A 13,845-nucleotide genomic window follows, 5' to 3' on the forward strand; every position below is an offset into this window, starting at 1 on the left:
CCAAGGCCATCCTAGGCAAGACATTAGTTGAGACCTCAGCTCAGTAAGCAAGTGGGCATGGTTATGCATGCCTGTGATCTCCACTATGAGGACTGTGCTCCCAGTAGCCTAGGCAAAAAAGCATGAGACATTATCCTAAAAAGTAAGAAGGACTGGAGGTGTGAATCAAGTTATAGAGTGCCTGCCTAACAATTGCAAATTCCAGTTCAAACTCCAGTCTACCAAAACATAGATAAATACATACATACATCTATATGTGAGGAAATCATATAGGACCAGGTGAGCAACTGTCTCCTAATAGGACTCATAAGTCACTTCTGCTTGACAACATCTGACAGGGTACCCCAAGAGACAAACTCACAATGAATTGGAGTGAGAATTCCTCAACAGAGGGGTGGAGCTCATGGACCCATTGTGTGGCAACTTTGGAGAGGAAGGCAAAGAAGAATCTGTCATCTCCTCGATGTCTGAATGAGAGGATGCAGACTTGGGGGACTTCTTCTTTCCAAAAGCTTGCTTGAAGGAGCTGCGCAACTGAATACAAAAGATTGTTAGCCTTTTGGGGGGATGCAGCCAAAGCTCAGGCCTTGGCTACCCAGTGACATGCATACAAAAGAGCAATTAACTCTCCCATGTTTCCCCAGCCAATGGAAAAGGCTCCCCCAACAGCTCTCAAATCAGTGCATTAAGGGAAGAGGAGTTATCTGGTATTGATAGCTCAGGACTGGACCTGTGGGGAACATTCCATGCCTACTCTTGGTTCAAGACTGGATGCCAACAGCAAGACAAAGCCTGGCTCAGCAGGTGGATGTGGGGAAAATGAGGTTACACAGCAACAAAGCAGGATGCTGAGACATGACGGATGCGGATGAGGTTAGTCATATCAATGGATGGGTTAGCTTGGTATCTGATATTAAAGTTGGTTCTTGCTTACCTCATTGACCTGCCAGAGAAAATGCAAGCAAAACAGGGAAGGGGAAGGAAAAAAGACAATTTTTAACAGAGAAAGCCAATGACAGGGAAAGCTTTGGACTTTTCGACATAACATGGCTAATAATAAACACCAAACACAGAAGAGGATTCCAGTAGGAATGTGAACCTTTAACAGTATAGGGACATCCTCCTTCATCATGAAAAGAAGGGAAGAGTAGGTTGTCCCCAATCAGGGTTCTTCTGACTTCTTCTAGTCTGGTTAAAGTAACTGTGCCTACCTTCCCATGCTTCTCACACTTTTCCTTAATGGTTGAGCTGGGAGGAGTGAGGATTGTAGGGGAGAATGTCTTCTTTTCTGAGCAGTATCATCTCAGACTTTCCATAGAGCTGTACAGCTCTTTGCTTATACTAACTTGCGACTGCTTATATAAAAAAGACAATTTGATAAACGGGATTAGCCATCTCCTTCACTACTCAAAAAAAAAAAAAAAAAAGAGGGGAAATTGTTTTTAAAAATTCATTAACCAAGTCAGGTGCCGGTGGCTCACACCTGTAATCCTAGCTACTCAGGAGGCTGAGATCTGAGGATCACAGTTCAAAGCCAGCCCAAGCAGGAAAGACTGTGAGACTCCTATATCTCCAATAAACCACTAGAAAACTGGAAGTGGCACTGTAGCTCAAGTGGTAGAGCGCTCACCTTGAGCTGAAGAACAGCACCCAGGCCCAGAGTTCAAGCCCCATGACCAACAAAAATAAATAAATAAAAATAAATAAATAAATAAATAAATAATTCATTAACCAAGTTGTAAAAAATAAAGAGGTGTAATACAATTTTCCTTTGCCCTGAAGAACAGAAAGAATGAAGCACAATTCTCTGAGAGCCATGGGCATAATATTTTGTGCTGAAAACAGGTAGTTAAAAAAAGTCACTTCCTTTTATTAAAGTCTTTTTCCCCCTTTCAAAAACATATTCTAGGGGTTTTCTCAGCCACTGAGAATTTCAGAAAATAGGCCATTGGGCAAACTGCTGAGATTTTTCTTCCATTCATGTGCTTCATCTCTAACAAACCTCATGTCAGCCTGTGGGCAAATCCAGATCCCATTGCTCTCTTATTTTCTACTTCTGAACCTATTTCCAGAGAGTAGCCATAGAGACAAGAGGAACTGGCATACATGCCAACAGACTCAATACTTGCCTCTACCTCTGCTAAAAAGCCAAGTGAAAGAGGAGATTGTGAAGATTAGACAGAATTAAGCTTTGGGATAAGCTTTAGAATGCCAATTATCCATCTTCCCTGATTTCACTGAGAAGTTAGAATTAGTTGTCATAAAATAGCACAAACACATTTTATATCTTAGCTCGAAGAAAATAAACACTATTTTTCATACTCAGACAATATTCTTCAACTCAGACTATACTTATCAATTGCATATTAGAGATGGCAACGTGAGTTAATCCTACCTGTTTAGTCATAGCAAATGAGTTGTCTAAAAGCTATTAGTAACTTCAAGAAAAAAAAAAAATGAATCAGAATAAGAGGGTTACACTGAGCTGGCCTTCCAGCTTGTCTCTAACGCTAGTCATTAGAAACAATATTACAGAACCCACCACAACTCTATCACTAGACCTCGCCACCCATCCAAGATGACACAAAATGAGAGAGAGGTGTGTGGAATGAGTGAGGACCCTGAGGCCACTATGTAAACAAGATGCTTTCTGCATGGGAAATTCTGGCTCTTTGAGCACTGGCCAACTTCAGATCAATCTGGGGTGTCCCTGCATTGAAGATGAGCAGCAGCAAATGTTACTCAGTACTCCAAAGCCTTGACAGAAAGACTGAAAAAAGCATGGAGGATGGAATTTCCCCAGAAGAACAGGGACATCACTGAGGTATGGAAAATCAAGTCATGCATTGAGATTATGGCTACATGGAGATCATTCTATCCAATGCATTATTTTTGAGGTACTACTTCCAGCTTAGAACAACTCCTCATGTTGATATTATAAAAGTTATTTATAGGATATGGTTAGAAAACTTTCAAAGACAATGTTGCTCTCATATTCTAGGCAACTGTATAAATAAAGACAAAAGATTATGGTTGGGCTGGGAAGGTGGCTCAGTGGTAGAGCGCTTGCCTTGCATGCTCGAGGCCCTGGGTTCGATTCCTCAGCACCACATAAGCAAAAAGAAAAAAGTCGGAAGTGGCGCTGTGGCTCAAGTGATAGAGCACTAGCCTTGAGCTGAAGAGCTGAGGGACAGCGCCCAGGCCCAGAGTTCAGACCCCACGACCGGACCCAAAAAAAAAAAAAAAAAAAGATTATGGTTAAGGATGGTATAACTGTTGATATATGCTCCAAAGGATGCTTAGGAGGTATTTACGAGTAACTTTGCTAAGGGCTCCAAGTGCAATTCAGTGGTAGATTGCTTATTTAGCACAGGAAGGCCCTGATTCAATCCCAGTACTGTCAAATAGTAAATAAAAGAGTAACAGCTCTAGCAATCTGTGGCCAGCATAAAATGAGGAAAAAATGACACATATGAAATGGAAGATGAGTATGTCACATAAAGTCTCATGAAAGAGAAACTCAACATAGTGGTGGTGATTATGTAATTCTAGTGTTTTGCTGAGCATATTGGTTTTAGTAAAAACTTATCCATATGCCTCTTCTTTGGATTTATTCCCAAAGACATATCATATCGTACTGAGGTTAAGAGGCAGCCTGAGCTTCATCTAGGGAACTCTTGCTTCTGTAACAGACTCAGTCCCTGGGAGAGTGTGAATAAATACTCACCCAGTTCTTCCTCTTCTTTTTCTTTGAATCATTCTCTATGTTACTGCCCACGCTTGAGTGGCTGGTAGCACTGTTGATGCTGGAGACACTATCGGAGGAATGCTGCCTACGAATGCGGAGGTCTGTAGACTGTGCAGGACCATTTCCTGGAAAGTAAGACAGGACATGTCAGTGTCTACAGACTTGGGTGTCTCCACAGATGGATCCTGAACTGAGATCCATATTCCCATGAACTCCTAGATTTTTTTTCCATTGAAACATCATCAGTATTTCTCACTGATGGTTTTAGATCCTTGAGTAGCTAATTGTTCTTTCTGTTCACTTTGGTCAGTTAAATGGGGTCTGAGTCTTTTCACTTTACAAAACAGAAATCAAAAGAAGGCTGAGGGAGGATTTTCCTAGCACTTAGACTACAGAAAGGCAGAAAAATAATGTTTCTCAATTGCAACATAGTGCTTTTCTCATTATCTCCATACCCTTGTTTTATTTTTTTTTTTTAATTTTGGACATTATTACGATTTGAACTCAGTGCCTCATGCTTGCTAGGAAGGAGTTCTACCTATTTGAGCCCACCCTCCCCCCACTCCTTATTTTAGCTTTTTTGTGGCTAGTTCTCATATTTTTGCCCACCACTGAAGAGCCTCCTCCTAGGCCTCCCTTGTCACTGGGATCACAAGTGAGTGTTACTGGATACTTACTGGATCCTACTAACTTTCTGCCTAAGCTGGCCTTGAATCATGATCCTTCCAATCTCTGCTACGTAAGTAGTTGGGATTATAAGTGGGAATCATTGGGCCCAGACTTAGTGTAGAAAAAAAATTAGCAGTGTTGGAGATGGAACACCCATGGTGTCATGAGGAGACACAGTCTACCACCAAGCTGCACCCCTGGGCCTGCTTCTTTGCTTCCTCTGCTTTTCACACTTGCTCCCTTTGGAGTGCCATCTGACCTCTGGGTCCTGTGAAATGTTCTTCCCTTTTCTTCCAATTCTCTTTCCTTTCCACTGTCTGGCCAGCTCTTTCTTTTTCTTTGCTTCTCTTTTTTTTTATTCCTGAGTTCAAATCTCAGGACCTTGTGCGTACTAGGTAGGAGCTCTACTGCTTGATCCACATATCCCTAATCAACTTTTTCTAATCTTTCTTCTTTAAAATCTATCATTGCTGTTTCCAATGAAAGAATAACATGGACTTTTGAAATAATGTTTAGTGCCCATTTTCTTTATTTTATTTCCCTTGAGTCATGGGGCTTGAATTCAGGGCCTGAGCTCTTTTCCTCAAGACTAGTACTCTACCACTTTGGGCCACAGCTCCACTTCCAGTTTTCCAGTGGTTAATTGGAGCTAAGAGTCTCAAGGGCTTTCTTTCCCAGGCTGGCTTTGAACCACAATCCTCAGATCTCAGCCTCCTGAGTAGCTAGGATCACAGGTGTGAGACACCAGCACCCAGCCTTACTGCCTATTTTTTCCTTAGGACTACACTCAAGTCCTGAATGAGAAGTTCTGAGTTTAGAAACAGATCCTCAGGTTCTAGTCCCAACTTCTTTGTCTGGTAATTCTCTGACTTCAGGAAGTAAATGCATACTTTAAACTCAGACTCTAATTAGTACCATGAGCAAAGAATCAGGTCAATAAGTATAAGGTTGTGGTGGAAAGAAAAGAAGATAGTATATTAAAAAAGGTAAATAAGTAAATTAAATAAGCTTAGAGCATAAGCCAAGAGTTCCATAAATGCTACCAATACTATTTCCAGTATTATTTTTGCTGTTAATACTGTTACTACAGGAAATAACACCTGCTCATCTATTTTTTCACAAATATTATTTTTTAATCCTATCCCAACTTATGATTGAGGACAATTCTCCTGCACAAGTAGGAAATGAAACCATTTTAGATCCTCTCATACTAGCATATGAATACAGAATCAAGCAAAGTTAAGGGCTATAAAATACTTTTACATTCAGCCAAGAGAATGCTATTCCCTTCTAATTTGAGATTCATCAGAGAAAGGGTGAGCTACACTAGCCAGCCACCTCTGTACAGACTGGAAATAACTTCTGGGATCTGCCTGACAGATATAGAGCTAGAATTCAAGCTACCCACCCTCTAGCAGGGACCATGCATCATGTGCCATCAAGGGAGGCTGCTAAGGGAGGCAGATCATTTGTCTAAAGCTATTTTTTACTTTACCTTTGCAGTTGAGCTCAGGAGTATTAATTACTCCATTAATAGCAGCCTGAGCAGCTGCATTCTGTTTCTTTAGCAGCTCGATGGTTTTTCTTAACTCATTCAGTTCTGAATCCTAAGGATAAGAAAGGTATATTGGTTATTCTAAAATAACACAAAGGAACAACTTGGCTTCAACAGAAAAGGGTAATAAATAAAGATGCTCTACAGATCTGTTATCTCTTATGGGAAAGGGATCCATTTCAGTGGACATAAGAGAACGCATAAAACAAGTAAAATGGGACCATGAGCTCTGTTGTTGATGTCAGTGCATTATCTAAGTGCATGATGTCAATCAACATATCTATTTCTTGACATTTAAGCTTTATTAGTCAAAGAGATAAGTTAAAATCCACACAATTACGTGAAATGAAAATGAATATTTCTAGGTTTGTTGTTAACCCCAAGCAGGGAGGGAAAGTATCCTTTCTGCCTTACCTTCTGTTCAGCTGTCATGGTTAAACTCTGGAGTCTGATGGTCATGTTTCCAAGACTCTGCTCAAAGGCTGCTACAAGGTGAGCCTGGAAGGGAAAATACAGGTGATGTTACATTATTTTGCAAAGCAACAGTGCCTAAGTAGCACTGGGTCCTCAAGATGCAAATATTTTCTGGGTATTTCTTTGATCTGGCTTCTGTCCATGTCTTCAGGCTCCTCTTGTCTCTCACTTGCTACCCTACCACTCTTAGGGTTATTTAGCCTTTTAAGCTCCAGGATCCTGTGCTCTTCCCCATCTTAGGCCACTGTATATCTATTCTTCTCTGCCTGGAACACCTTTCTCCCATCTCCTCCTTTATTAATGTTTATACATTTGCCTCAAGAGCTCTCATCTCATGCCTTTGTGCAACCCTCAGACTGAACTGGTTTCCCTTATATTCACTCCTATGAGATCACTGTCCTGAATGTGCTTGTGAGATTGTCATTAGTATATGCCTGTCTTCTCTATGACTCTGCAGGCTGTTCTTTCATTTACCAAGTCCATGGCAGAGGCTCACAGGAAGAAATCCTGTGGAATGAACAAAATGGCTGATGTCTTTTGCTTATGTTAATAAAAAAAGCTGCTAAAAAGCTTCGTCCTTAGAAAAACCCAGAGATGGGATTTCCTGCTAAGCTCCCATATACTTTCATATAGTGCTGTTAGAACACGGCATCAGGTGCACCATAGTCTTACCCATTATAGAAAAAAATTAAAAATATGACCAGTTAAAACTAAAGCTTGTACCCAATTCTCAGGTTATACTGAAAATAAAGATGGCATTTTCCTGATTTCATCTTTCTCTGAAACTCTCTGTTCCAGATTAACTGTTCCAGGCAACTTTGGGCCCCAACACTAAACCTCCTGCCTAACAAGAAAATAGAGGTGAGATATTGGTTGGTTGAATGACAATCCTGATGTTATTAAAACCAATAATAAGAAATGGATAGTTTATATACACAATGGAATTCTATGCCTCCATCAGAAAGAATGACGTTGCTCCATTTGTTAGGAAATGCAAAGACTTGGAAAAAATTATATTAAGTGAAGTAAGCCAGGCCCAAAGAAACATAGGTCCAATGGTTTCCCTTATTTGCAATAACTAGTATATGTCTGAGACAAGCAGAAACGGTCAGATAAGTTGATGTTAGGCAAAATGAACCCCAAGATAAGGATTCAAATGTTTTTTCTTTCTTGTGATTGTTTCTAACTTATTTATAAGATGATTTCTTTGTTGCTTTATATGCCTCTCCCTCACGGTATAATCCCAGTTTTCATTGTATTTGATGTTGGTGGAGGGGAAGGGAAAAACAAATTGTTTAAATATGGATACAGGTGGACCCTGTATCTCATTGCAACAATGAGATGTACAAGACATTATGTGGAAAACTTTGAGTGGGGGGATGGGAAGGGATGGGAAGGGGAAACAAAGGAGAAGGCAACAATGCTTGATAAGAAATGAACTTATTACCTTGCCCATGTAATTGTAACCTCTCTGTATGGTATTTTCACTATAAAAAAAAAATGGATGGCTTTCTAGTAGTCTTGTTAAGGAATGTCTAGCTATCTAATAGCTAGGCAGGATCATCTAACTCCTAATTCTGCTTGTATAATTGAATAGTAGCAGATCTCTTTAACCCATTCCCTACTACTGCCTCTAGTGACAGACATTTCAGTAACAGGCAAGACAAATTATCAGACTATATATACTTGATGAGAGTTGAACATTCTCTTGCTCTCCTGTGTCTGCCCCAACTGTTGATACAAAGCTGCCCCTTGATCATTGTATCAGATGAACAAGAAAGGATTGAAAGAAAAACGCTTAGATGAACTGGGCACTGTTGAATAGGAGAAAGGAGTAGGAATTAGGGTTAGAGATCTTCATGTATTTCATTCCTTTTGATCATTTATAATACTGAATAAGTCATTTTATCCTAATGGCTTTAGTTTTCTTATCTGTAAAAGCATTTGTTTTTGCTCCAAGACTATCTTGAGCATTAAATGCAAGAAGACAGATGAGTATGGGTACTAGTAGGAAGGGGAGCATGAAGAGAAAGTGAAGGAGGGTGAAAATGGCCAATATGCACATCTGTGTTTGAAAAGGAAAAATGAATCTTGGTTTGGAATGAGGAGAGAATAGGGAGGGAGAGGGAGAATGACAGGGGATAAGTCTGACCAAGGTACTCTGTATGCATATATGGACATGTCAGAATGAAACCCTCTTGTACAACTAATTCCTGCTAATAAAAAATGTGGGGCAGGGGCTGGGAATGTGGTTTAGTGGTAGAGTGCTTGTCTAGCATGCATAAAGCCCTGGGTTTGGTTCCTCAGTACCACATAAACAGAAAAAAATGGAAGTGGCACTGTGGCTCAAGTGGTAGAATGTTAGTCTTGAGCAAAGGAAGCTCAGAGACAGTGCCCAGGCCCTGAGTTCAAGCACCTGAGTTCAAGGAATGGAAAAAAAAAAATATGGGGCAGGTGAGCCAAGATAGGTAGAAGTTGTCTACAAACTGTTAAGGAATTGAAAAGCATAAGACTGAGTGAACACAGGTAGAATGAAAAAGATCAACAGAGGAGACATGAAATCTGGGAAGAAATGAGATTGGATCATGCTGTAAAATCCTAGAGGAAAAGATGATTGACCTCAGTGAAGGATAAAAATGAGATAACAGCAGGAAAAGGAGGAGTTAAGAGGGAGATCAGTCCCATTGCCATTTAAGATGGGATCTGAGGAATAACTGATAGGCTTTGCTTACTGGACTTTATCAAGCAGGAGAGAAGGCTAGAATCACACATGGCAGGGAACAGGCCCACTTACAATAGAAAGGTTACTTGGAATAGTTTCTTTCTGTCACTCTCCCTCTCTCAGTTCAAAATGGAAAAAATGCTTCTGTATTTTAAGATAAAGAGATATGTTTTAGTTTGCCCCAGAAAACAATGAAACCAAAGCCCAGTCATTTCAAGATAATCAGACAGCAGACAGAAGAAATGGGTCAAGACATGGATGTCTAAAAGAACATCTGCTTTGCTTGCATTGCAGAGAAATGGCCAATTTAAATGGAAATGACTGATTTTCCACTAATTTCCATTCTGCATTTGATAACCACCGTGATTCCAGTTGTGAGCATTCGTATTGTCTATTCAATTATAAACAACAACAACAACAACAAAAAAAAAACTTGACCACATTAAGACTGCTTCTCACTTAAAACAGAATAGTGTTTTTGCAAGCTCAAAGAAATCACATTAGTGCTAAAAAGCCAGAGGATCTCATTTTGCTGGTAAGTGAAAGGGCTGCCTTTGTGTCCTAAGCACAACTATGAAAATACGACTGCTGCAAGGCTGGGCTAAGCCTGGGCTGAGCCCAGTTCTGAGCCACCCCTTCTCAAGAGCCATTCTCACATTCCCAGGAAAAACAAACACAAGAGGTATAAAAACAACCAGAGAGGGTGGCTTTGAGTAGTTTGTCCTAGAAAAACAAATACAACTTGGTCTGTGAGAAAGACGGCAGACAATAAAACACGTTAGCACTGCTTGCTGGTGGTGTGTGGTAAGACTAAATATTTACTTTAAAACAATACTAGATTCAACGGTTTTTATGGGAGCAACACACACTTTTGGAATAATATAAGGGGGGGTCTTACTCTGATTCTTTTGGAACACAGGGCAGAACTCCAAATAGTCCAGGCTAAAGCAGCATGAGGTCATTGGCAGAATTAACCCAAGTTCAGAGATAAATTGATTACTACCTGTTGATTAATAAAGAGTAGCAATTGACAGTTGCCATTCTTAACTAGGAGAGCAGTTAAGAGTCACTTGATATGTTATGTACATCATCTTTACAATAAAAAAAATCACTTGGGTGGAAAATGCCATCCAACGTCTCACATGTTTGTATTATACCCAGGATATTTGGCTCACTGAGTCTTCAGTTGCTTTTGAATTAGAATGTAGACATGTTTGTTCAAATGAAAAATCTACCTATAGAATAGTTCTGCTATTTTTTTAAATAGAATCTAAGCTTCAGTTCTCACATCAATTTCTGATGTCCTTTTGAAGCAATACTGATGGTGAAAGAGGTGAAGAAAATAAAGGATTAGAAAACCCACAGTGACCTAGAATGTTAGGGTTTGGAGAGAAAAAAAAAAAACACATTCAAAAATCTTTGGAAATGTGAAAGAACTTAGGAGACTGAATACTCACCAAAGCAATTATAATTATGAGTAGTAATTAAGGTTAAGCACTATCTACACACTTCCTATGTAGACTTGAAAGAGAAATAGTTTCCTGGAGTTGACTCAGGCTCACACTGAGAATTACCAGGGCAAAGATTCCAGGTAAATGATTACTTTGGAGTATTGACTCAGTGTTCTGGTCAAAGGGAGACAATCTTTTGAAGTGGTTTTCCATTTTAACAGTGTGCTGTGGGGTCACGCAGGCAACCATCTGACAGGCTTGAACACATTGATCTGTGATCTCAAGCTGAGCTGTGAACTCCTGGGCAGGAAGCCTAGTCTCAGAGCTATCTCAGCACCTTCCAATATCTCAAGCTCCACCTTCTAGGAGTCAGCCTCACTTGATCATCATCACTCTGTAGTGGAGCTCCTCTACAGTGCTGATGGGGTGGGAGATCCCTGCCTTTCCTCAGATTCTCTAATCCTCTATCTATACAAGCCAGGAAGCTTTTGGACACCAAGCCATACCACCTCACAGCTGGTTTCAAACTCACTGATAGTAGCCTTCTCATGTCAGCAGGAAGCCTAAAGTCCCAATCCAATTGTGCAGACACTCTGACCTTCATGTCCATTGCCTTCTTCCTTCCTAGCTTCCTTCTTCTGTCCCTCTCTGCCTCTAAACTACAGAACCTAATTATACCAAGCTACTTACATTTACAAATGCACCAAGATCTTTCTTCATGGCCTTGCACTAATTATGCTCTCTGCTTAGAATGCTTCCTCCTTGTGCATTCTCCAACACAACATCCATGAGATATCAACTCCTGTGGCAAGTCCTTCCTGATTCCTTTACCCCAACATACACCAAGACTAACATGTTGCCATGTTGCACAGAAATTGTTTGTTTTGTCTCTCTGCTGCTTCAGAGCCTAAATGCTAAAATGACAATGGCTGTGCTTGCTTTGCTGTTGAACTCACAGTGCCCGGGGCATTGTTGGCACTCAAAATAGATGTTGAATTGCATGCTAGTTGGCAGTGTGTCCTGAACATGTAATCACACACATTATAATTACATAGCAGCTGTGAAGCCCTGGATTTCTTTTATTTCCTTTTTTTTTTTGCTCTTTTCCTTTAAGATTGGAATTTTCAGAAAAGTGAAAGGAAATTAATGGGCATTTAATATGCTGTAAACACTGATCACAAGACACTTAATAAAGCAATCACACAAAAGTCAGGCTCGTGTGGTAAAAGATTACACACCTAGGGCCAGAGCCGACATCCAAATCTTCCATGCTAAAGCTTCTGTCCTTTATATTATATGACATGAGTTCTACAGTATTCAGAGATGGGGCCTTGAGGCAATACTTAGAATGCAATCCCCAGCAGTTCTTACTCTGCCACTCTGGGTCTCTACTTACATTTGCTGTCAGCTGGGTAGTCAAGGCTGAAACTTTCTCCTGGGAGGCATCCAGTTCCCGCCTCAGTTTGCGAATCTAAAAGTGACAAGCACAATTATTTGCTTGTGAGCCCATCTCCAAACTGAGCTGAGGGAATTAATTGATAGTAGTGAAAGAAAAGATCCAACTAGCAAACTGTTCCTTACCTCTGACTGGCATTTTTCTTCTGGCTGCAAATAAAGCATAAGGGATATTAGACCAGTTAAGGAACATAGAACAATTCAGCCAGTCAATGGTGGACATCAAATTTGGAAACTTATAAACACCTTAATATTGATTAGCTTATTTTCTGGTATATTTCTCTGGGCAAACTGTTTCTATCAAATTGGCCCATCAGAATGGAAAAATATAAACATTCTCTTATTTTAACAGATAAAGAATTAGAATGATGTTCCAACTGTTTTAGTTGTGAGGAGCTACCCTGCCTTCCTCTGAAGATACAATAAGGTAAGGCACTCAGAAGATGTGTGATAGGAAAGGCCTAAGTTAGCAAATTCAATATAGGATACCCAGTTAAATTTAAATAGGCTTTTGGCTCCCTTCCACATCTTTTAGATGGAACCCATGGCCTTCATACAAGAACCCAATGCTTTCCAGGAGCCAGTCAGTGGCTCATGCTTAATCCTAACTACTCAGGAGGCTGAGATCTAAGAATTGTGATACAAGGCCATCCTCTGGCAGAAAAGTCCATGAGATTCCTATCTCCAGTTAACCACCAAAAAGCTGGAAATGGAGCTGTGGCTCAAGAGGTAGAGCACTCACCTTCAGCCAAAACAAAAAAACAAACAAACAACAAAAAAAACACAGACAGTGACCAGGACCTGAATGCAAATGCACGTGTGCATGCACACATGCGCGCGCACACACACATAGAAAAAGAGAAATGAAAAAGAAAAAAGAACCCAGTGCTAGAAAAGAATTCTACAACTGAGCTACAAGGGCACGCTTATGTTAAATATATATATATATAGCTTATTTGGAATTCAACTTTAATTGGTGTTGTATATTTTGTCTGGCAACCTAGGTGTCTAGGGCTGCTCCTACGCTGGTTCTGCCCCCATCTCATCATCTGCTACCTATGGAACCATACCAGGGAGAGAACAGGGCAGAAAGACCTCATAGTGAGAGAGCTAGGAGCCCCAATTCTGCCAACCTGATAACTACATAGGTTGTAAAAATCAATATGGCTCCATCTTCCTCCTGGGCCACTTTGGGTATTTCCTGGATGCTTGCCTCCACCAAAGACTGTTCTAAGCCTCTACTACTCATTAATTCCTTGTAACAATCCTTAGTAGATATGAATATTGTTTTGAGAAATCTGCATCACATAATGCCAAAATAATTTGTCCATATTCATAGTTGGTTAAGTGAGAGAACGGTGATCATCAAAGGCAGTCTGGCCTCAGAACCTGTAATCTTAACTGGCACATTGTCTTGTTCTTTTGTTCTTTTGCTATAGCTCCATTCACATGGAAGCTTTCCAGGACTAAAGCCGCTGACCCTCAAGTCTGTCCAAAAGAGAAAGTGATGAGAATGTCACAGCTATTAACAATGGACAGGCTGGTAGAAGCCTGTTAACAGACTGAGCCTTCCACGTAGGACTACTTTTAAACAGCTGTCTTGACAGTCCTTTTCCATTTTTGCCATCATCTGTCCCTATGCCCCACCTGTCTCTGACTTCTCAACAGCACCTCGAAGAAGTCATGTGCTTTGTATCTTGTCCCCAGTTACTTCCCGTACATGTGCAAATCCTACATGGAGCTGTGGGCTACTATCCATCCAGCAGGTGCC

The 13,845-nt window shown here is 40.5% G+C and overlaps 1 protein-coding gene across 1 annotated transcript in view; it reads right to left on the minus strand.

Annotated features, from left to right (window-relative positions):
- Nav2 (neuron navigator 2) overlaps positions 1-13,845 on the minus strand; it is a 90,129-nt gene that overhangs the window by 30,469 nt on the left and 45,815 nt on the right. Inside the window, exons 10-15 of the mRNA XM_042691394.1 lie at positions 12,201-12,224; positions 12,016-12,090; positions 6,387-6,470; positions 5,913-6,024; positions 3,728-3,873; positions 362-534 (exon numbers count right to left, since the gene is read on the minus strand). Of these exons, the coding sequence (XP_042547328.1) occupies positions 362-534; positions 3,728-3,873; positions 5,913-6,024; positions 6,387-6,470; positions 12,016-12,090; positions 12,201-12,224 (614 nt within the window). The remainder of the gene's footprint in view (positions 1-361; positions 535-3,727; positions 3,874-5,912; positions 6,025-6,386; positions 6,471-12,015; positions 12,091-12,200; positions 12,225-13,845) is intronic.

The sequence above is a fragment of the Dipodomys spectabilis genome, unplaced genomic scaffold (genome assembly GCF_019054845.1).
Source record: "Dipodomys spectabilis isolate Male_0828 unplaced genomic scaffold, ASM1905484v1 ptg000145l, whole genome shotgun sequence".
In the NCBI taxonomy this organism is placed as follows: Eukaryota; Metazoa; Chordata; class Mammalia; order Rodentia; family Heteromyidae; genus Dipodomys; species Dipodomys spectabilis.